Source organism: Amphiura filiformis, chromosome 12, assembly GCF_039555335.1.
Source record: "Amphiura filiformis chromosome 12, Afil_fr2py, whole genome shotgun sequence".
Lineage (NCBI taxonomy): Eukaryota > Metazoa > Echinodermata > Ophiuroidea > Amphilepidida > Amphiuridae > Amphiura > Amphiura filiformis.
The window spans coordinates 8,891,442-8,917,156 of NC_092639.1; the positions used below are offsets into that span (position 1 = coordinate 8,891,442).

Sequence of the window (25,715 nt, forward strand, 5' to 3'; positions counted from 1 at the left end):
AGAAATCTTGGATTTTTCCGACCAACAGTGTCGTAAGATTGGTTGTTGGTATTTGAGAAATCCATCTCAACTATATACGCCTCTGCACTGTCTTTTGCCTATTGCCCAACTCAAACATAAGGTGCTGCTCCTTCCAGAACAAATCGTAGGAGTATTAAACGCATCTGGGGATTCTAATCCGCGCAATCGGATTGCTTGGATAGCGTGAAACTTTCAAAAAAATTGTTTGTTTGGAGGAAATCAAAAGGCAGATGTAAAGATTAGTATGTTCAATTTTCGGTATAGCATTATTCTTTTAAGGTGAAATCTCACTGTGATAATTAACACCTGTTTAATTGAACAAAAACTGGTTTTAGTCATTACTAACTACATAAAACATTTCAATATTAATGAAGAGTTTGATAAGATTATCGGCACGAGTAGAAACAATGCGCCAACTAAGTGCTTCGCAATGAAGATAATGGCTTTATATATATTTCAAAATACAGAAATGAAGCATTGTATCTTTGTCACACATTTCACGATATTAATATTCTCACACGCATCTGCCTCAGAGGCTTCTCGTTTCTTATTCAGCATCTAATGTAAAAATCTACGCACTGTTCGTAGATCAAACATAGTATTTTATTGAGCAGGTGTGTTACGTCTTAAAACAACAACAAGACATGCAATGTTTTACAAGCATATTGCATTTAGGGTATCTGGATTACATCTACATAAATATGATGAAGTGACGCTTTTCGAAAACGCAGTGTCTTTCTTCCAGAATGTTGAGACTATGATTTATCACTATTAAAATCGTACCTTGGGTTATGATTTATTTTCAATATTATGAAAAGACGAAGAAGGTGAAAAAGAAGATGATAAGGATATGGTGCTGGTGGTAATGAAGGAAAAAATGAAGGATAGGAGACCAGAAATAAAGGTCAAAATATAGACACGTTAGCCCTCTGGAAAATTCGTCAATACAAGAAATATTCAGTAGAACTGCATCACCAGATAATCAGATATGCATTGTGAACGCAGTCAGTGCCTTCAGTCAGGTGTTTTGAATAAAGACGGTTGATTATTGCTTCTAAACACCTGACCACTTGCAGCATAGTAAAATATGATACACGTCGGAGCACTTAAAACTCTTGAAAAGGCCACAGCCTACAATTGGCTGTGCAGACACATTAGTGGCTTCGCCAAAGGGCTCTTTTTTCTAACACAAAAATTGATGCAATGCTCGTTAGAATGAAGTAACCAGCGCACACGCTATATGCATGGGACTATTTTACAATTTGAAGTAGCAACTTCCAAGAGCAACACATGGGCGCTAATAATACGCCCGAATAGAGCAAGATACATGACTCAAACAGTCGGAAGAACTCCAATCTTGGAAAGAAAATATGCAAATTTAGTCAGTCGCTCACTATAGCCTTTTATAGAAATGTCTTGTTTCTTGATACATTTGCCATGAACATATTGTCAGAAAATGTCGAAGAATAAGACAATTTCATTTATGCTAGAAAATAGAAATCGTATTCAGTTGCTGAAGAAGAAATTACATAAAACTTATAAGCTTTTATATGTCATAATATAACACAATTAACTAAAGTACTACTAAATTTCGTATAAAACATTACTGATTCAGTGACTACAGAGAGATGATTTGCTTTCAGTAAAAGCAATGCACGTTGCATTGTAATGTCAGAACATGATTGTAAATTTTAACCTTGAACTAACATGATATATTCTTAGTAGCTAAAGGAAACTCAGTGCTTTAAACATTGGCAGTCGGGATAATTTGCCGTAAGTTGTGGAAATTGATACACCTATACTAAAATACACTTTTTCTAAATAGGAGTAACAACACTAATAATTGCCATAATTTACCATAGAATAAGATCTCGTTGAAAAAATGTATTTTGTGATCTTCAATGTTGCGTGAAATTGTTGGGACACTTTGTTTATTTCGCGCGTCCGCACTCCTAGTCTTCAGCCTCATGTACAACCAAAACATATCAAGTGTCCCAACCATTTTTGCACAAGATTGTTGGTGGTTGTATTCACTATTACTTTTAACAAGTATTACTATTACTGTATGCGACAGAAACGACAACATGCGACCACATTTTTATGACCGTTGTCAAAATGAGGTTGATAATTGAATAAGTATAATCATTATTAACATACTTGTATAACAAAGGTGAAACCATACATAATTTCATATTAGAAGCAAACAACTTTATACATTTTGTTCATCAGTTTTCCGTTTGTTCGTTTGCTCCCCATTATCATGGTCAAGGTCAAGAGAAAGGAAATCTTTAAAAATCACTCTACCTTATTAGCTAATGTCAAACTCTCCGTCGATTCGGTATTCTAAAAGCCGATTGTACTCATTTTTGTAATTCTTCTTGCAAAACGTCTTTCATGTAAAGAACAAGAACCTTGATGATGTTTGTTCAGTTGAGTGAATGTCAGCAAATGCAAAAGAATGGAAACATACGACTATAATAGAATTCAGCAGTATAGTATAGGAGATTGAAAAGCGCGGAAGAAGTCGTGTAATTCAAAAAATGTTTAAGGCATAAGAATGAAACTAGACGATTACTGCCGAAAGCGCACGTCAGTATCAATTTATTTGAATTATTAAAGAAAACATCCGTTTATTTCGTTTAGAGTACATTGAAATTGTACCTATAGTCGGGCCTTTGAGTAGATAAGCTGCAGTCGTAATAAAGGGTACTCCTGTCCAATTCTGTAACGTTTCATTGTGAAAAAATCACATTTTTGATCTATCGGAGGTGAAATTCGCAACATTCGTGAGAAACTTCGTGAAAAGAAACTATTGGGCCCCTGGGCGCAACAATTATACGTTGCCTAATCATGTTTCGAGGAGTATGCACATAAGCAATGTAATAAATTGTTTTAAATATGAACTGAAGTTCAATTCTTCCCCAGTGTAGTGTAAATAGCTTTGAAAATGTAATTAAAGAGCTGTATTTGGTTGTCAACCTGACTAGCACAGATTCAACACCATTTGCTAATCCACTTTCCATCCCTCTAGCTGGGGCATTCGGAAATAGAGGTTAATATGGTAAATATCACGCAACTTGCATGATTGCATCTTATGCCACTTTGTGTATATGATTCGTGTTTCTTTCCTATGCTTCCGATGTATTGGGTGCACTTGGAAAACGTGCGTCTTTTAAAGCTAACTTTTAAAAAGCACCCAATCAATACACTTTTTTTTTCTGAATCTATGTTTAGTCTGTATGCGTGTGGGTACACGAAAAGCTGTGTGTGCACAGTAAATGAACTTAATGTAAAATCAGGCTTCTAGGTACGCTTTCAAATGCTTATTTACTTATCACCCGGAAAGACACATAAAGCTCATCTTAGAAAAGTGAGTGCGAGTTTTAAAAATAGGACATCTGAATAAGACATTTTACAGCTACCCTATGCTACTTTGTCACCTCAAAATGTCTCTCTTACAATCAAAATATTTTGATAAAGTATTTTGTAGATGTCAAATGACGGAATGGCGAATGTTCCTGCATTTGGTAACTCACCAAGCTTTTCGGTTGAAAATATTGCATACAGATGCTTTTACTTTTTTACAGACGTGTCTGGCTCACATTCATAAAATGAAATGAAAACCTGCATGTCTGAGATGATGACGTGAGTTAACTGTGCCAAAAGGTGAATACGAAATGGGAACATGCAATGTAGGTATAATACATCTATGACCATTACATATAGGCACCATTTGTTTAAAATAATAAAAGTACCTTTTAAAATGAGCAGTGCCAATATATTTCTGAGTGGTATCACGACATAATCATTGAATTTTGTATTTTTGGAATGATATATTCTCAGTTTAGGAAAGGCTATTGCCACCATCATTTTAGAATAAAAACTTTAAAGGAGCATCTTATCTTTACTTATCATTACTAGTTGTGTTGTGTACCCAGGTTGCAATGTGTAAACATATTTTCTGGCATCTCGCATGACTTTATCAACTTATGAAACTCTATACTAAAAATACAAATGTTTTGCTCAACGCTTAAAACTCTTTATATCAAACAAATAACTCTCAATTATTAGCGTTGGAAGTGTTAATCATTATATTGGTACCTTAATTGCTGTATGTTGGATGAAAGTGTTCTTTGAAACTCGTTAAATACACATGCTGTATCAAAGTTATGGGTACCCAACAGTTTCCACTGATTATTAACAAAACTGTCATAGCACAATACAGTATAAGATTCTCCTAATTTTTAGGCAAATGTTATAAATGGCATAAAACTAACTATAAGGATAGACATTTTAACAAGATAGGTGTGCTTCCATTTGTGTTAGTTATACTCAGGGGATATTTTACAATTTGTTCTAGCAATGACGTAATTGACAAGTGCCTTTGTCTTTAATTTCGTCGAAAATTGTTGCCAAATTTCTGTGCGTAATTTCTGGTTTCTAGCACAAAACTTGATGTCAAAAGAAGAATTGTTGGCGGTAAATGATGATATGATATATAGCGAATTTGGAAGTACCTTCGTGGAGCTGTACTTTCACACGCTTTTTAAAATCGAATAATCATGAAAAAATCTTAATTTAATTTGTAATTCCTACAGTTTTGAATGTTTCATTCTGTACAGCAGTAGCTCGATGATTACAGTAAAATTCAGGGGAGAATTTCGCTCAAATACATCCGTATCCCTGTACAATTAATATATGGGAGTGTATGAAACGTAAGGAAAGACTATGCAACATGATACATCATCTGCTGTTGAATAGGAAGCGAATATGTCTTACATTGTATTAAATGAATGTAACATCCAGACCCTCCTCTGATGGTCATGATTTGTATCTCCTTCAAAACGTAAGATGAGATGTAAGGTAATATCAATTATCAAGTATTGCTCATTTTAACTGTTGTATGATTTATAATCACATTTTGTGTCAATGGGTACTGCGATGGTGGCACTATATAGTCAAGTGATACTCTCACGTGAGAGGCCCTTTTAAATTGTAAACCGAATATGTCGATGAATACCACTCAGAGTGACATCTATCCAAGGTATCTTTCATGCTTTTGATTGATTCTCACCACAGATCCTGGAGAGGATCTGTGCTCTACTGTTGTTCTATGAAACATCGGTGTTTGTCCTCATAAACGTGAACAGCCATAACTTGTCTGAAGTTTTCCGAATAATCTTTCAGATTTAACATGTGATATATAGCTAAACATAGCATCCGATTAATTGAAATCTCAAGAAAAAGTAATATTAAATATCATGAATTAAATATCATCAAATCAAAACTTCATTTACCTTCTTGGTTTTATCATTCAAACTGTTTGAAATGTAAGATGAGATGAATGAAGGAACATTATGTTGCTAGAAAATGTTTGTTTTGTTTAAATAAAATATAATCTTACCGTTTTCCATATCAATGTGACTGCCACCTTTGTGAACTGAATATTCCAGGGTGTTTTTCATTCAAATGTCAATTTATATTGTAGGTCTCATAAGTATACTATAAAATAAATAAAGCTGATGGATTTCAGTAAGACAATGCTCCCAGTAAAAAGGATCCTATTGAATTTAATTAAAGATATACAAATTATTTGAAGTGTAATATATAGGCATAGCTACCAGTGGTTGCATCTCGAGAAGTGTGTCAAAAGCTCTTTTGAGAATCACATCATTATAATGCACCACGGTGTTAGCTCTAGGTGATACGGAGGGTTTATCTGAGGGAAACTGATGTTTATTGATGATATTCAATATGAATACTCCAATTTATTAGACTCGTTTTATATTGATGAGTTATTGGATGGAGACACCGAACAAATATTTCATATTATTGTATGTCGTTTTCAAAATAAAATTGTCATTCAGAATAATATACATTAAGATGAATGGTTGGTTGGTTCGTTGTGACTTTAGTTAAGCTTGATGTACTCACTTTACAAAAGAGAGAGAGAGAGAACATTGACAACAATCATGACAATGTATTTTTGTAAGGAAAGTAAATTTTGCTCTGGATCTCTTTTACTTGTTAGCTAATAGTACTTCTCATTATTATATTGGATGGAGATATAAAATTATGACTAGTATTATTAGATCTTTTGCAGTCAGGTAAATATATATCTCGTCACAATGGCATGGAAGAAAGCATATAGAAGGTTACCATGGTAGCTAAGTAGCTGTATATTGAGGTACCTTTGCCATAGTGGTTTACAGTGAATTAAAGGGATCCGTATTATGCATTGGCTATGATAATCTAAGTTATTACCATTATTTGTTATCTTGTGATAATAATTATAAATGAAAGCAAGAAACAAAGAGATTTGGTGAGATTTAATAATACTCACTGTCCAAAATCATAGGGGTTCCTGGCGGTTTTCAAGGACAGTGTCATGATTACAAATGAGGATACAATTTTCCCACCAACAGTGTCTTAAGGTTGTTGTTGTTTGTATTATTTGAGAAATTAAATTTCATCTGCTATAATTATACCCGGGGGGTGGTCACTCCCATTGTGGCATGTACACCATCCGCGATAATAAAAACGCGTAAAAAGGGTAGTTTTTCGTGGGTAGACACGATACGCGCGTATCGTGTTTAGGGTGTCAAAAACATGAAAAATTGAAAAAGGGTAGCAAAATTGCCATTGCTATTTAAATACGCGGAAATGAAATTTAGGGTATGAAATTTGATGCAAGGAATAAAATCCATCCCTGTTTAGGGTGTGAAAACAAGCCCGTTTTAGCCAAGGGTTGAATCTATGTTTAGGGTGCTTTTCAAAAGTTGATTATCGCGAATGGTGTACAGGCCACAAAGGGAGTGACACCCCCGGGAATTATACGTCACAGGTCTGGTTAATAGGTCAACATCAAAATAAAAAAAAATCTCCTTCCAGTATCCTTAAGAACAAATCGTAGGAGTAAATTATCTGGGTTTCTTATCCGTGTAATCGGATTGATAGGATAGCGTGATATTTTCATAAAAATATGCTTGTTTACACCAAAAAATCAAAGATCACATCTAAAGATTATTGTGTCACATTTGCGGTATAGCCTATCCCTTTTAACGCGATGGAGTATGCGAAATAATATAATGTAATAAATTGTTTTGTTCTTTGTTTTAAATAAGCTTGTTCTTCCCCATATACGGCACATGTGTACATATAAATACCTTTGAAAATGTCAACCAGATTCAACACCATTTCCCACTTTTCATCCCTGCACCTAGTACTAGGCATTCGAAAATTATGGTTAAAAGAGTCAATATCAAGCAAGGACTTGAACCCGAGACCGTCACAGGCAGGTATGTGGGGATTTTTTTCTCTATTATTTTTTAGAATCAAGATGTACAATTAAATTGAAGCGAAATATCATACCTGCGATGAAATTCTAGTAAACATGGTGAAGTGTGTTAAAAGCTCTTTTGAGAATCACAGCGTTCTAACGAACCATGGTTTTAGCTCTATGGTGGTTATACGGAGGGTTTACCTGAGATAAACCAAGGTTTAGTATGATATTCAAGATAAACGTTCCAATTTGCTAAAGTTGTTGTGTGGTTTCCGTTAGATTCGTCCTTCTTTCCAATGTCTTTGATACATTGTGCCGCGATTGGAAACTTGTGTGAGTCTATAAAACTAACTTTTTGATAAGCATCCACTAAATTAGACTGTTTTCTGATTTAATAATGCGTACATGTTCGAGTGCATGAAAGATAATGAATGTAAAATGTAAAAATAAAGCTTCTAGGAACGCTTTCAGATACTTATATCGTCAATTAGACGATTCTCTATTTTCAGTCTGTATGCGTGTGGGTGTACGAAAAGCCGTTTGTGCACAGTAAATGTACTTGATGTAAAATAAGACTTCTAGGAACGCTTTCAAATATTTATTTACTTATCGCTAGCAAAAGACATAATGAAACGTATCTGAATGTGAGTTTTAAAATACAATACCTGAATAAGGTATATTTGTGAATATTCTCAGTCATCCAGGAAGATAAACATAAAACAAAATGAGTATTGAATATGTTCATCTGCACTTATAATTTTTTTTGATAGCGACAGTATCGCGTCTCATCCAAGACACATCATCAGGCTGACTGATCAGATGATGAACTATTGACCTGTGACACACTTAATGGTATGACGTCACAGGAGAGTCGCTGGATTAGATTCCTGATTGCTGTGTCGTAGGTCCTTGAAAGGTTGTGGCGAAATCTCCCTCCTCTGTTGAGCGAAGGTTCCTCTCGCCGGACATGTATGGCCTCCTTGACCCCTCTTAGTGGTTTGAAGGACCTTAAGAGGCCATACAATCAGGAAGCCTTTCAACCTAACACAATCAGCCTGACTCTCCTGTGACGTCATACCATTAAGTGTGTCACAGGTCAATAGTTCATAGTAAATAGTAAGTTCAGATGAACAGATTCAATACTCATTTTATTATCTGAATAAGGTATTTCATAGCTGCCTTGCGCTTCTTTGCCACTTGAATTTAAGTGTTGGAAATGTTAAATAATTCATGTTGTACGTTAACGTTGCTGTATGTTGGATGGAAGTATGTTTTCAAAATGAATGGTACCCAACCATGCCAACAGTTTCCATTGAATATTAACACAGACTGTCGCATCAAAATTCACAGTAAGATCATCCTAACTTATAGGCGAATGTAATACATGCTTATTATACAACTATATATTATTGTGGTCATTTCGTGAGATGAAGAAGCGGAGTTTTTAATAAGTATCAAAACTAATGGGAACCAATCATTTTGATACAGCATGTACAGAAGTTATAATAACATTAAACAAGTAGTATTAAGTGTGCATTTGTTAACGGCTAACGAGCCTGATCAGACATTCATACAAGATAGGAGTACTTGTCAGTTATACTCCGGGAAATTAGAATGAGACGAGTACGTTTTGTTCTGCAAATGACATAATTGACAAGCGTAAGTGCTTTAGTATGTAGGCATATTTTCGTCGTAAATTGTAAGAATAATTTGTGCGCAAAGCTAATCAAAAGAAGACATATTTTTGGCGGAATGGTGATATGATGCTATATGAAATGGTGGAGCTGTTTATAGGCTTTCAAATTTGAATAATCAAGAAAATATAATTTGGTTGAAACTATGATTTCCTTGTTTGTGATTTGTATTTTCATTACAGTGACGTTTACAGAAGAATATAGAGTGGTAGAAATATGCTCGTATATAATAATTATAAGGAGGAGTAAAACGGAAGGATATACTTTGCAATATGATTTTTCTTGGTCTTCTTCCTTTCTTTCCTTCCTCCTCCTCTTCCCCTTCTCCTTCTTTGCCATTCGTCATTACCATGATTACGGAAAACACAAAGACAGGAAACCCTACGTTGGAAAGACTGGTTTGGGCAATTCTTGAAAACAACATGATTTTGACACTAATATCAAAGCAAGAAAGGGAGGATTTGAAGAAGAACAAAGAACAGGCAAATTAGACGCGAGAAGTAGTAAAAGTACACTATGAAATAATTCTAATGTATTTCTTTTGTATTTGGCACTTAAGAGTAATTGCTGCTCGAGCACCACCGTGGGGTGTGTGTGTGTATGGGAAAGTACGATATCTCGACGTTCCTTCCAAATGCCAAAATTACTACATAGGAAAAAATTCCTCTATGAACCCAAAAATGGGTTGATCATTGAGTCTCGTGCAAATAGACATAAATCATGTTATTTACTAATTCATTCCTTACCTTTCCACGTGGCCAAGTTGCAACATGATCTTTATACCCTTGGTAAGCGTGTGTTTGAGGTTCTGTCTGTAGGATAAAAGGCCAAAAGAACAAAAATTAAATAACTTAAAGTTAAAGTTAAAGTTAAAATTAAAGTTTGAAAAAAATGTCTTGAATTGTAGAACGCATGCCTTCAGATAATATAATTTGTATTTTGTCGTGTTGGTTTTGTAACAGAGAAAGCGAGATGGCAGCCAATGTAAATATCACTTGTATGATATGATAAGTCACTATTTGAAGTCTAAGGTCCACTATTATTTATCAAACTTACACTTGACCATGTGTTGTATTACCTGCACAGGTTTGTATGTTAATGAGAACTTAACAAGTGTTTGGAACATTTACACTTATGTAAATATTAAAACACTATGAACTTTGCACGTACATTTATAGCATTTTACAAAATTTGCTGTTGAACTATTTGTATATCGAAATGAAGTGTTCAAAATCTTGCTAAAAGCATCACAATTTTGTGCTCTAAGAAGGTATAACATTTATTCATTTGGACGTACCATCTGAAACAGATCTAAAAACTACCATATTATCCATTCATTAACATATAGCAAAATTTCAACCTCTAAACTCAGTATAGATATTGCTAAATCGATCATGTTACCTACGAATACCCGGGTTTCTTCACCTATTGTTATATACAGCGTTAGGTGTATGCTTATAGTTCCTAATAAACTGCTCAAATAAAGAAAGTCCGCAGTTATGTAACCTGACCTACACCAAAACTTGATCTTGTTATGACAATTTAATTGATAAGGTCGTGTGCAGAATCTTGTTAGCTTCAATTTGATACCAAATTTGCCACCAAACACTCTAAATTCAGAGAGATTGATACCAGTATATGAAATTTGGTGCATTTTCAAAAGTTGCAAATTAAAAACGGACCACGCGGACCTGTAGAGGTGAATAGCGGAGCGCGATCATTGACATAGCCCGAAACAACCGCTAGGTCATATCGATCGCATCGTGCCCCAGTATTCATCAGTAAAGCACTGTAGCAATCCATGCGTTTTAAATTAACAATTGAATAAAGCGCGTACTTGGGATAGTCGACAGGGGCAGGGATCGATACAAAGGGATGGGCATCCTAGTATTACGTAACAAACCGGAAGATGTAGCTGGTTTGCTTGGACAAAAGGTCGGATTAGCGGCCATTTTGTCTTCTACCCTGATTTTTATTCACGTGTCCTTTTATACTTTAGTACAAAATATATAAGTTAACAGGTTTCTGAATTTTAAAATTATATTTTGTTTTGTTTACAATATATTCTGTAGTAAATCGATCAAATGACAGTGATTGTTCAGGGTATTATAGGCCTGATAGAATTAAATTGTCTGAACTAGTATTCTCCTCCGCCGTCAGTGTGATTCTTGTCATTTCCACGTACCGTGTTGCGAAGGTGGAGGTCGGAGGAGACTAAAGCTGTATTGACGAACACGCATGCGTTAAAAATGATGTAGCCTTAGTCGATTATAGCGTGACGTAGTTCCCGGCATTGTTCCTATGCACTTTCACCCTCCTGACAGGGGCCCATCGTGGGCAAGCAAGCTTGACCAAATTAGCACACTAAGCAATTTCGACCGCGTGCATAGTGTTGATTTGCAACTTTTAAAAATGCGCCAAATGCCATAAACTGGTATCAATCTTTGTCACTTTTGGAGTTATTTGGTATCAAATTTGGTATCAAACTGGAGCTAACAAGATTCTGCATACGACCGTATCAATTAAATTGTCATAACAAGATCAGATTTTGGTGTAGGACAGGATACATGACTGCGGACTTTCTTTATTTGAGCAGTTTATTCCAGAAAACAGATATCCCACTTTTTCTACTACAATATGTAAATTGGTTCATACTCATTTGATAAACAAAATACAGAAACTGACCTAAACTTCATTTTCAAAAATAAACTAACATAAATTGGATAAGCTCATATTGTTTACGTTATAACAATGAAAACAAATATTTTCTGGTTGAGCTAGCTTTTTCCTGACATCTTGTGGAATAAAAAAAAAAAAAAAAAAGCATTAATAGAAACATACCATCTGTTTTAGATTTTTTAGATTGATTAGTAAATACTGCGATAGTGAAAGCATCCTTGTGGTATTCGTAATTAACATTGGGTTATGATGTCATTAATAAGGCCAATATGCCTTCAATCAATGGGAAAAATGACAAAATTGTGCATTTATATTTTGGACCTTTAAAAACTCACCTCGTGGACACTTTTGGTTGGATTCGACCAGGTACATAAGTACAAGAGATCACTAAATTATTATTGATGCTTAATCGTTACCCCAGCTCAGCATTGAACAAATAAAATAGTATAGGTCAGAGGAGGCTTAAAGGCATTCCTACAATGCACTATGATTGGGAAATTTGACCAATATAACCTAATTTTAGAGAGACAAAATTGCCACACACACAAAATGGTCATTTTAAAACTGCAGCCAACGAGCTAATAAAGTGTGAAGGTATAACAGAAATGAATAAATGCAAGAGTTAGAGACTTAGGACTACGATATTTGATTTTCTTACAGGAAACATTCATATTGTCCCACTGCATTAATTTTATTCCTAAGTCTCGATGTTTTCAATGTTAAATAATAGGATGAAAACATCAGATATTTGCATTGGTGGATGAATCCCAATGCAAAGTATGGTCAACTTGCCACATGTGTACAAAAACCAGACATACCAATGGTCAGAAATTAACATAATGCATTGGGTCATGGGAATGTCTTTAAACATCCTCTGAGTATAGGTAATCATGGTATGGTTTTCAAAGCATCAGGGGCGTAAATCCATTTTTGAAAGTGGGGGCTCACAATGAAATATTATTAGTCATTGATACTTTGGCGCGACAGCGCTGCCGGTCGCGCCCCCGCGACGTAGGGGGGGTGTCTGAGGGTGGATGTGCCCCCCTCAGAAGTAAGAAACTTTTGCAAAATGAAGACCTAATTGAAGCCATTTGGTGGACCATTTTGGCACTATTATTGTGTAAAATGTTAGCTTGAAACAGCTGAAAAATTGTGAAATGATGGCCTATAAATAAGCGATTCGTGGACAAGTCTTCACTAAAACAGAAGTAAAGCGACCACTTGTTTATGTATACGCAGGTTATGTATGAGGGGGATGTTCCCCCTCAGAAGTAAGCATAAATTCTTTTCAAAATGAAGACCTAATTGAAGTCATTTGGTGCATAATTTTGGCACTATTATTGTGTAAAATTGGAGCTTGAAACAGCTGAAAAACTGTGAAATGACGGCCTAACTTGTTTACAAGATCTTCACTAAAACAAAAGCGAAAGCGACCACTTGTTTATGAATACGCAGGGGGGTGTCTGAGGGGATGTTCCGCCCTCAGACGTTGGAAAATTTTGCAAAATGAAAGTCCAATTGAAGTCATTTGGTGCATAATTTTTACACTGTTATCATAAAAACAAACAAAAAAGGGACCAAACTCAATTTGCAAAATTTTACTTGAGATTTGAGATTCGGAATTATTACTAAAGCATGCATGGATTGATGGTGAAGTCAGCATTGAGTCCGTCTTAAAACTGACTTTGGTGATAAAATGTGACGGGCCCTGCATATCGACGGGCCCGCAGTACAGGCTTTTGGGCCGAGGACCCGCCTTCAAGCATTTTGCCCAAAATAATCACAGGCCTATAATATACTGTGCCAATAAAGTATCCTTACAGTTGGAAAATTAATCACAATTTCCGAACTGAACAATATTGGGGTAAATTTATTTTTTAAATAGATGCACTAGCTAATCCTGCGTCATTATGACACCACATTGAATCCAATGTGACTTCAAGGTCGGAAAGTTACAAGCATTTGATTAGACAAGATCCAGTTTTAAAAGTGACAAACTAGCCTATTCAAAAATCCACAGACTAGACATCTGGTGTTGAATGGCTAATTTATGCGTTAGGCTTTAATTTAAAACAAAAGGAACAAAAGAAATTGTAACAAAAGAACTGGCAAGTAAAATGAAAGCTTTGAAAAGTATAGAAAGTAAAACTGAAATAAAAACTGCTTTAAATAACGCTTCATTGGATCAAAGTGTGTTGTCTCTTTGTTTCTCTTGTTGGATTCTTTTTGCGCCTTGTATAGGCCAGGCTGAGTTTGTCACTTTTAAAACTGGACCTTCGTCTATTCAAATGCTTGTAACTTTTCTTCTTGACACATTGGATTCAATGTGGTGTCATAATGTGATAAACATTACAGATACTGCATCTATATTAAAAAAACAAATTTGGATAAGCTCATATTGTTTACGTTTTAAAATGAAAACATTATTTTTCTGGTTGTAAGGATACTTTTTCCTGATCCTGTGCGCAATATATATTATAAACGATCGACCCATCTGTGCGGATTTTTAGATTGGTATGGGCATAGTGATGGGCCTACTCAATTACGTGCAATTTAACATTTATTCTTCTCTTTTCTCCCAATATCTTCTCAATGGGAAAAATCCCAAAATTCTTTCTATTTTGGACCTTTCTCTTCTCCCTTTCCACTTTTTTTTTGGGGGGTGGGGACAAAAGTGGGGGAGATCATTTGATATTGGTATTGTGTCCCCCAGCTCACTTGAAAAATAAAGGGGACGTGTCCCCTGTCCCCCACCATTTACGCCCTTGGTTAGCATGATCGTGGTTATTGTAACGCATCCTGTATACTATACATCCTGTATCCATACAAGGTCCCTGATACTAATGAGCTCTTTCGTATAAGGTATGATTCTACAATACAGGAGAAACTTCAAATGTTCATGGTCATCCCTATCATGCCTATAAGAGCCATTTACAAGCTTTCACAGTCAGCACAGATGATTATACAGCATGAGCTGCTTTCTATCAAAGATGATCTGACGCCCAATGTTGCCTTTATGCAATGGAGCACAGTGTCATCGCCCCGATATCTTCATGGCAGAAATCGCCATGGTAGGTTAAATCCACCGCCACGCATAGCCATTTTATATCGACCTGTTTAATAGTTTTGTGTCGCATAAGAGCCGAAGGACATCTGACTAAGGCTACTGACAATAGCCCCGATTAGCCCGGTTACTGTCCTCGCTGTGTGTTAGTCAAGCATGGTACACCATAGGTCATATGGTTTTAGACTACCTTCACGGTTGGCCTATACACTGCGCTATATAATTCGGCACATATAAATCAAAATTATTGTCAGTTTTTGACTCAAGACGCAAGCTAGTATCTCAAAGCGCAAGCCAGTGACTATTATCTGTTGAAAATATATATTCAAGTGCAAGGAACCACATCTGGTTTCTTTATACGAAATCATTTACGGGAGATATTCATCATTTTCAAACCCGGTATCCAAAGATTTATCGTCTGAATATCAATCGTGCATAGCACATCCACGTGTATCGATCCCGTGTATTCATTTCAGTGTCTCTTGCTGTATAGTGTAATTATTAACCGGGCGATGTCGGTGTGTGGAGGTGGGTTGAAATTAATCAAATGACGAGATTTCCTTTGCATATTCAAGTAATCGCCACATAAAACTCACCACTTAATGCAAACACTTTCTTTTTTTGTTTGTCTTGTGGAAACCAATTTATATTGTGGAAAACTGGAAATGAGGCAACAATTTACTATTATAATTTTCTTTGAAAGATGAGGGTTTGGAAATTGTCAAAAGATTGCTTCTTTCATAATCAGAAAGAGTGGACATCCACAATCGCGAAAATACCGAAAACTTAAAGTTTCAACGATAAAAAGTATTGATATGAAATCAGTATTTTTGTGTTCACTGGACCGTATAATTTAGTGTGCAGAGATGCAATGAATATGAAACACTAAACTACAGATGGCCCCTTATCATGAATGCTGATCTGTTGGTAGAATACTCGCTCTAGTTACATCAGATTAGTTTCGAGTTAAATACAATTCATATTTGACAGTCTATATTTTTACACGTCAGTCACGTATGCCTACACACAATATTTATTCTCACAAAAAAGCGGCCATGGTTCATCTTAATCGAAAATATTCGAAAAACACGAAAGAATAAGTTGTCATTTATTTAACTTTTATTGGCTACATCTGAACTAGGATCGCAAAGCTCCATATTCCACAACTTAAGGGGAATGGTTCAAATGCTATTTCTACCTTGATTAAATCACCTTATACCAACGGGACCTTAAATACCACCATGATCCAATGCAAAATTTGTGCAAATCATATCAATTGTATGGTAAACATAAACAGGTCATGTACACAAATCAACAACGGATGTAAACTCCAGATGACACGATGAGCTCAAACACGAGAATCTTCCAAAGACGAAGCATTGACCTCAAAGTACCACATACTCATAGTCTGGCCCGACTCATAGTCATAAATGTGACCGCTATTGACTATATAGCAAACATAATTGATATAAAAGTAGACAATATTGTTATACGCAATTTTGGCATAGATCATCTATGATTTTGGCATGGGACGTGAGACATCAGTACTACTTCTTAAGACGAGGACCCTAGTGACCCTCCCTCCGAGGTTTGCGTGTTGAATCATTAGTTCCGGCATTCAGTGACTAATTATTGCTTATAACTTTAGGTTGTTTACAAACACAAGCGTGTGGCGCTGACATTACCCAAACCGTATGAGGATAAGAGAATAAACTGCGTCAGCATTTGCCAAATAATAATAATAATAATAATAATAATAATAATAATAATAATAATAATAATAATAATAATTGCACTAGATCGTACGTTGTAACTCTGCATCGCACCATTAATTATCAAAGAATAGGCATAAAGACCTGGATCGTAATTCTATGAAAATTTGACATTAATGTACGTTTCACTCATACATGTACGATTAGTATCTTCAAAAAGACACACTAACGTGACAGGTGATGGGTGTATTGCCCTGCACTTATACTGCAGGGCAATACATTCAAAAATTGTTTTCACCTATTGCTATGGTAATTAATCATGTTACATCACTACTTCTACGGCGAATACCACCCCGGGACTACCACTTCCAACACAACCACTTCTACTATTTATAATAATACTAATTAGGCTACTTAGATAATAATGTATGCTTTAAACCTGCATGCTATCGGCATAATGCATAACATAACATGTTTAGTATATCATTTTGACGTACTTCATTGTTTGTAAATATATTCAATAGCTCGCTTGTATTGCTGTAGGTGTTTTTATTTATTAGTAACACGATTTACTACTAATCAGAAATCAATTGGTTTAATATGGATCCGCAATGTACGTGCAATATACGATATACTGACAGATACTTCCTGTAATAACAAAGCATGACCTTACCAACCAATATTTCTTCACGTGTCCAAAATTCTGCTGAAAACAAATCCAGGCATACAGCTTGTGTATGACATGATATTTTCATTTGGTTTAATACTGTGTCAACTAAGTCCAAGTGTATACGATAAATGTGTTTCTTTATTTTAACACCATTTTCTGTTTATTTATTTACACTGTCCTTTCCTTTTCATATTATCATATATGTAAAACATTAATGCTAATAACCACCATAATTTAATTATAATGAAGCGTAATGAAGACAATAGCACTAAATATATACCATGACCAGTGAACCGTATAGGTCATTTATATTAAATGTGTATCATGTAAATTATTTAAATAAAAATATGTTAATCCAAAATATTAAGAATAAGTGGGCCGATATTGAACCTGTTCAACTTCACGTTTATTCGATGACATATTCAAAGTATTGCATATAATGGTAATTATATTATTTTCATGTTTTCTAAGCAAGTACAGCATATTTTATTGTTTTGAATGTGCAAACCGTGTCGTCTGCTCCAGATTTGGCGCGAAGCAGAATTTGAATACACTGTAGCTTACACTTACCGTAAAGTTCCAATCGATTTTTGATTTCCGTAAATACGGCACCTGACTGGGTATTTTTATTCTAGGCTCTACATCATCATGAGGTCCTGCTTCTAATAACAAAACAGTATGATCTGACTCCTCTGACAAACGATGTGCTACTACGCACCCTGAAGTACCTCCACCGCACACTATGTAATCATACGATTCCATGGTTAAAAACACAACTGCTGCAAACTCAAATGGCAACAACGTAGATAGCTGTTACATCTATGCTGACCCTTTAATACATAGCGCACACTTTCATCAAAACATGACATTAGAAAAATCCACTGCACTTTTATGATTCCAGTATAAATTCCACTTGAAATTGTCTGATTAATGTATTCCTCTTTAGCTAATCAGACTAATAACCATGATAACCATGACGAGATATAAATTGCAGACCTTCCTCTTACCACGTCCAACGTGTGAATGAAATGCACGCCACACACACAATAACAAGAGATATATAAATAGAACTCACCAGGCCAGCTAGCGCAAGGCAAAGGTGGATGACTACTGTTGACAATATTGATAACATCAATTCACCAATAACGATACCATCAATCCACACTATTACGATGGGTTATGTTGTTGAGTTGTTGATAAATAATTCATGTCAAAAGACATCATCTTGATCGTTTCAGGAGTGAGCTGACGCATTCACTATTAAAGGCATAAGCATTAAAACGTTCATGCAATGGTTTCGCCAACTTCATCGTGATGACAAGACAACGGATGAACATCAGCTCAAGAAAAGAAATACCGAATTGTGACACGAGAAAAAAACATCCAATGCAAGTTTGATATAAAATTGGATCGACTGAGCCCATATTTATTGGTCGAGCTATGATTTTTAAAAACATTTTAAAACTCATAGCGAGACCAATAAATATTGGGCGTAAAGCATCCAATGTTATCATTATTATGTTTTGGATCCAATATTTTCACACACTTGAATTCATCATGGTTTTCTGTGCTGTTTCTCTCTCCTCTGCAATTTTTCTTCCTTTCTTCCTCTTCCATTCTACTTCTTCATTCCCTTACGTTTGCTTTTAAAAGACTTGAGATTACGCGAATTTATAAACAAAATTTCAGGTTGGCTTGTTTTCAGTTTCACATAGTCTATGTTTCAAACAAATTGCTATTTATCTTGATATCTTAAACGTTTAAGGTCAACATAAGTTCGTCAATTCCAGTAGAATACGTTACTTCTGTGTTTTGGGGTAAACTTTTGCAATAACATGTGTTCAGGAAGTGTGTGAATTTGCATATTCATTAATTTGCATTTGTTATATGTGCAGTATTATTTCTTTCACATCCCAAATAACATATGCATGATGTATGCTAAAAAATAATAAAATAGAATCATGTTCAAATGTAACAATTCAAGTGCTCATATATTATTTATTGTGATAAAAATAATAAAATAGAATCATGCAATAAATGGTTGATAACATGCATGGAAAACATTGTGTCAAAGTAACAACTTAAATAAATCAAAGTAATAATTCGCAGCTATTGGCTAATCTATCAAGAAAGATGAAGTTGATGACAAATAAAACAACACTCTGTGGTAGGACTCTTTTCTATTGTTGAGTTATATTTTTACATTGTGAAAAATTGTACTCCATACAAAGTCATATAGACTTTGAGGAAATACTATAATATACACGTATTTTTGGCCCCCACACATAATGTGGGGCTTATGTTATCATCCAGATGGTTGCCTGTTTGTTTCTTTGTTTGGCTGCCTGGTTGGCTGGCTGTCCGGGCGGAAGCAAATTCATTAATCCACTCTGCAGCTCAAACGCAGTAACCGATCCACTTCAAACTTGGTACGGTGATAGGATATGGTAGTCTGATGTGCTGTATAGTTTTTGTGTCATGTTATTTGCATGTTTATGAATATTAATGAGCTAATTTGCATATTTTGCCTACATGTTCATTAATCCACTCTGCAGCGTAAATGCAGTAGCCGATCAACGTCAAACTTGGTTTGGTGATTGAATATGGTGGCCTGATGTGCTGTATAGTTTTGTGTCATGTTATTTCCATATCTATGAATATTAATGAGCTTATTCGCATATTTTGCCTACGTTTTCATAAATCTACTCTGCAGCTTATTAACTGCAATAACCGATCAACTTCTAACTTGGCATTGTGACAGTATATGGTGGCCTAATGTGCTGTATAGTTTCATGTTATGTTATTTACATATTCATGAATATTAATGGGCTTATTTGCATATTATTTGTTATTTACGCACCTTTGTGTGGGGCCAACTTAATTACGAACCACGTAATTCTTGTTAGCTATATAATAAATATATTTTATAAAAGATATAAAAGCTAGAATACAACCGTATAATGTAATTCTGAATATTGTTATTCATTGATTTGTTGTGTGTGTGCAAATTATAAACTTAATTTACCATTCTCACACAATAAAGCTTTTTTAAAATTCCCAAAGTCGAGGAAATTGCTGGCCTTAAACTAATAATATTGATGCCTTTGTCAAAATGTTATGTAGAAAGATGGAAAATCGATTTCTCAAGTTAAATAGACTTCACTCTTTTAATCAGTTGTAGTTTACAGTGTAGAACGCCATTCCAACCAGACAAACTATGTATGGAGTGGAGTGCAGAGGGCGCAATCTATGTAGGAAGATGAGACATTTCGATTTAACACTGAATTTCCATCACGCAAATCTCGGTCACAAACAACAATGTAAAAAAGGCGATCTGTTTTTCGTGGATGAATTTCCAGACTAACAGATGCTGCAGCTTCACTAAGGTCTTCCAGTTGGGTTCTAGCCTCCGGGATTAATGTCTCATGAGCTATGTCGTCTGCAAATTTTAGGTCGCTGAAGTTGTCAACCCTCTCCACGCGGTTGTCGATCAGACGATAAGTTCCAAATTTCAAATTTTACAAGCTCAAATTTTCACAACCATATTTGGAATCAGCATGAAAAATGCATTAAAATGAGTGCAAACAAGTCTAGTATTGGTTCTTGAGATAGCTTTTTATATTTTGAGAAAATATATGAGAACTTTTTTTTATGTTGAAGCCTATGGCCAGCAGACAGATCACGAGAACATCTCCTAGGATGAGTTACAATCCAGAGTTTTTAATAGACTGCTTAAATATGACAACTACTACACTCTATATAAAAATAATACAAATTACTCAATATTCAGTAAAAAGTGAACAGAGCAACAAAATGAGTAAAATGGAACTCAATATTGATTAAATTGTTACTCAATTTGAGTACAATTTAATAATAACAGATGGCGCTATCACTGCACTAAAATGATTGATATGATTACTTTAAGACCAGTTGGAGAATGAGGTGACTAGGTTGGATGTAGTACGTGCCGGCGGTGCCGCTATGGGGTGATTTTTGAATCAGCATCTAGTTCTTAAACCTCAAAGGATAAAACTAGAATTGGTTCCATTTTCTATGCCCCCTATGCTCCCCATGAGGGGCGGAAGGTCATAATAGGGCCCAAACTTAATATTTGTACTATCATGCTGTAATATACCTGAAATTGTTCCTCTCAATTCTAGAAATATAAAAAAATCTTAAATTACTCCTCTTGGCAAACCAAAAGGGAAAACAATTTGAGATACATATTACACCATGATGGGACTACTTTTAAGTTTAGGTTCCAATGTGACCTTCGACAAATCGTGGGAACCATAGGGGGCATAGAAGAAATGGAAAGGAAAATCCCAAACCGACAGGCACTCCGTTGACTGTATTTGTAAACCAATATAAGTGAGGACATTATTCTATACTATATACATTAGGTGGGCCAAAAAACACTTTTTTTCTCGGATCGACTTGGAACTCTCGGAGAATTTTACTGGGGTACATACTACTATTGTGCTAAAATATCAGTAAGATCGGAGCATGTTTCGCCCAGGTTTAGATTTTCACAAAATCCCTACTTATTTTCCATTTCTTACTGTATAACTCTATATAGAGAAATCAGTAGAAACAACCTGGGAAAAGTAGACATTGAGATGACAACATAGCCAATATTAAACAATTTGGGTAGTTTGTTTAGACCCTCCAGATCATCACCAAATAGCAAGCAGTCTCCAATTGGTTACCATTATTTTTTGCTAGAGACCTGTATTTAGTCAAATATTGATGATATTTGAGTTGCTAAATTAAGGGGTAGGGGTAGCACTATGGAACATTTCCCTAGTTCTACTGAGTCAAATTTCACAATCTTGGTCTTGTTGGGTAGATATGAACTTCAAAAGTACAAACAATACATGAGATATGAATTTAGAGCAGCTCTGACATGACCAGCGGTTAAAGGGTAATGTGACGCCTGATTTGTAGTAATTTTCAAGGCTGTGTGACCTTTTGACCTCTGGTCAAAACATGGATAACTGAAAATCATATAGCATTTATTTTTGGCAATGCTGCAGTTCATATCTGTGCAACAATATCACATTTGGGAAATTTGACTGAGTAGAACTGGGGAAATGCTCCATAATGCTACCCCTACCCCTTAATACAGCAACTCAAATATCATTAATATTTGACTTACATGCGTGTCTTTAGCAAAAATAATGGTAACCAATTGGAGAAGGCTTGCTATTTGGTGATGTTCTAGAGGGTCCAAACAAACTACCCAAAGTGTTTAATATTGGTTAGGATGGCATCTGAATGCCTACTTTTCCCAGATTGTTTCTACTGATTTCTATATAGAGTTATACAGTAAGAAATAGCAAAAAAGTAGGGATTTTGTGAAAATCTACTGCCTGGGCGAAACATGCTCCGATATTACTGATATTTCAGCACGATACTACTATGTACCCCAGTAAAATCCTCTGAGAGTTCCAAGTCGATCCGAGAAAAAAAGTGTTTTTTGGCCCACTCTATATGTATATTATACATGTACAATGTGAGGACAGTAAAACAATGCGAAGCCTCACATTTCTATGCTGTCAAGGTCACTGGGCTTTCTTGCCCTGCGAGGCCCTTTTGTATTGCAACTCACTTGGAGTGTTTAGTGTTTAGTGACTCCGGCCTCGGGCCTGTCGGCCCTGCGACCTTGATGGCTTTTAGTTGATACTGGGCTCCAGTATCAATATCGGGATAATGGACCTTATCTGTTTAGATGAAATATCTGTGACCCCAGCATATCCCCATCACGGTAAGGAGAAATCTATGGGGAAATACAAACCCCAGATAATGGACATAAGGTAATGATCCTATCATCTAGCATCTAAACCAAAGACAAGGCAAAATGGTAACACCATGGGTAACACTTCCATATACGCTCGAGATCTTAATCCCCATTTGAAACACAATTTTACCGATACCAACTATACCGATACCAACTAAATGGTGGCTTTATTTGATATGTAGTGTCTTTGGCAATTAGAAAATATATACTGTTGTGACATGATGCTTAAATCAACGTCAAGGGAGCAGTCCTAGCTTTCAAATACCTTTTGCTTTATTCATTTTGGTTTCGGCAATCCAGAGATATGCTTCACTAAACACAAATGCATGAAAACCCTTTTGTGCCACTTTTTAGAAAATTGAATAGAATGTTATATCCAAATACCTGTACAGTACAGTTAATGAAAGAACATTCATTTGTAGGATTAGAAATGATTATGTAACAATTGATCAGAAAAGTGTGCAATATTTGTTTGTCTTTAACATGTCCTGAGTGACAAAGAAAACAGTATTTACCATGATAAAATCAATGACATGTATATATATGTACAGCCTGTCTACAAAAAATTGTGCAAGTGAAAAGCGTCCTCTTTGGCAATTAGAAAGTACCGTTGTGACATAATGCTTACTTCAACGTCAAGGGCGCAGTCTTAGCTTTCAAATGCCGTTTCAATGCCAATTCAATTTGCTTGTGTTAATCTCGAGATATGTTTAGTTGATAACGAAAGGGTAAAATCACAATTGTGCCACTTTTACTACTAGGGAAGAGGGATGTAGATGTAAATCAATGATAGCTGATGTTAGCTGATGTTGGTGCGTCTAATGCACCCCACCCTTCGGGGCTGGTGCATTAGCCTCATCATCGCGTGTGCAATACTTTGACTAATTTCTCTCTCAACAAGTAATACGCGTTCATTAACCTAACAAGTAATACGCGTTCATTAACCTAAAAGTGTGCAATATTTGTTTGTCTTTTAACATGTCTTAAGTGATAAAGAAAACAGTATTTACCATGAAAAAAAATTATTGACATGAACTGTTAATTTTACAGCAGCATGTGAAATATTTATTTATCTGTTAATCTGTTTAAGTGGAAAATGAGAATCATTATACCTGTAGCATGATAAAACAGTAAAAAAATGGTATTATTGTGTAATTGGTGCATTCTTTTGATTTCATGAAGGAACTCTTTTAAAAAACTTGATGCTATCATTGATTTACATGTACAGCCCTCTTCCCCAGTAAAAGTGGCACAATTGTGATTTTACCCTTTCGTTGTTAACTAAACATATTTCGAGATTTAAACAAGCAAATTGAACAGAACAAACTGCATTTGAGAGCTAAGACTACGCCCTTGACGATGATAATAAGCATTATGTCACAGCGGTGTTTTCTAATTGCCAAAGAAAGCGCTTTTCACTTGCACAATTTTTTGGAGACAGGCTGTATATAATTTTATAGCAGAATGTGAAATATTTATTTATCTTTTAATCTGTTTTAAGTGGAAAAAGAGAATCATTATACCTGTATCATGATAAAACAGTAAAAACAGTAAAAAAATTATATTATTGTGTAATTGATGCATTCTTTTGATTTCATGAAGGATGCTATCATTGATTTACATGTACAGCTCTCTTCCCCAGTAAAAGTGGCACAATTGTGATTTTACCCTTTCGTTGTTAACTAAACATAATTATCTCGAGATTAAAACAAGCAAATTGAACAGAACAAACTGCATTTGAGAGCTAAGACTACGCCCTTGACGATGATAATAAGCAACATGTCACAGTGGTGTTTTCTAATAGCCAAAGAGGGCGCTTTTCACTCGCACAATTTTTTTTTAGACAGGCTGTATATAATTTTATATGAATGTGAAATATCTATTTATCTTTTAATCTGTTTCAAGTGAAAAAAGAGAATCATTATACCTGTATCATGATAAAACAGTAAAAACAATTTTGTATTGTGTAATCGATGCATTCTTTTGATACCACGAAGGAACTCTTGATAAACTGGATGCTATCACCGGGTGCTATCATTGATTTACATGTACATCCCTCTTCCCTACTACAGTGGCGCAATTCTGATTTACCCCTTCGTTGTTAACTATTTTGAAACAAGCAGTGGCACTTCCCTGATTGAACAGGACAAACGGCACTTGAAAACTAAGACTGCGCCCTAAACGTTGATGTAAGTATCATGTCACAAAAATATTTTCTAATTGCCAATAAGGCGCTTTTCACTTGCAGATTTTTTTTTAGACAGGCTGTAGTATCAGTCCTTGGTCTCGGTGTTTATTATGTAATTATAGGACTCTACTGATATTAAGTTAAAATAAGAACTATAATGGACTACGTGCATAAGTACACCATGTACATATGCCAACTGTCGTATTTCAAGTTCCCTTGAATCCAGGGGCGTGTAGATTAATTATTTCATAGTTGATATTGATAATTGATAACAAATATGATATTAATCAAACAACGATGGATATACAGTACCGTACAGTAAGAATTTGGGTGAGCAAAAGAAACAATAAAATGAATAATAAGTTATTAAACAAAAAGTAACTTAACTTGCTCGTTTCTCCTCATTTGCTTATTATGTTCATAACATTATTGTGTACAATTTGCTTGGCCTGTGGTAATTGGTAATCTAGTAAATGAAAAACTCATGTAATGATTAAGGATTATGGATAGTGACCAAACTCACATTTCTAATTTTCCGACGTCAGCCTCATTTATTTACGTTGCATCACACTATATATATATATATTTAATGACGGGCCAATGCA

At 35.3% G+C, this 25,715-nt stretch overlaps 1 protein-coding gene across 1 annotated transcript in view; it reads right to left on the reverse strand.

Moving 5' to 3' along the window:
- LOC140165598 (alcohol dehydrogenase [acceptor]-like) overlaps positions 1 to 18,127 on the reverse strand; it is a 114,035-nt gene extending 95,908 nt beyond the window's left edge. Inside the window, exons 1-2 of the mRNA XM_072188882.1 lie at positions 17,693 to 18,127; positions 9,744 to 9,809 (exon numbers count right to left, since the gene is read on the reverse strand). Of these exons, the coding sequence (XP_072044983.1) occupies positions 9,744 to 9,809; positions 17,693 to 17,884 (258 nt within the window). The 5' untranslated portion in view covers positions 17,885 to 18,127. The remainder of the gene's footprint in view (positions 1 to 9,743; positions 9,810 to 17,692) is intronic.
- Positions 18,128 to 25,715: the final 7,588 nt, after the last annotated feature.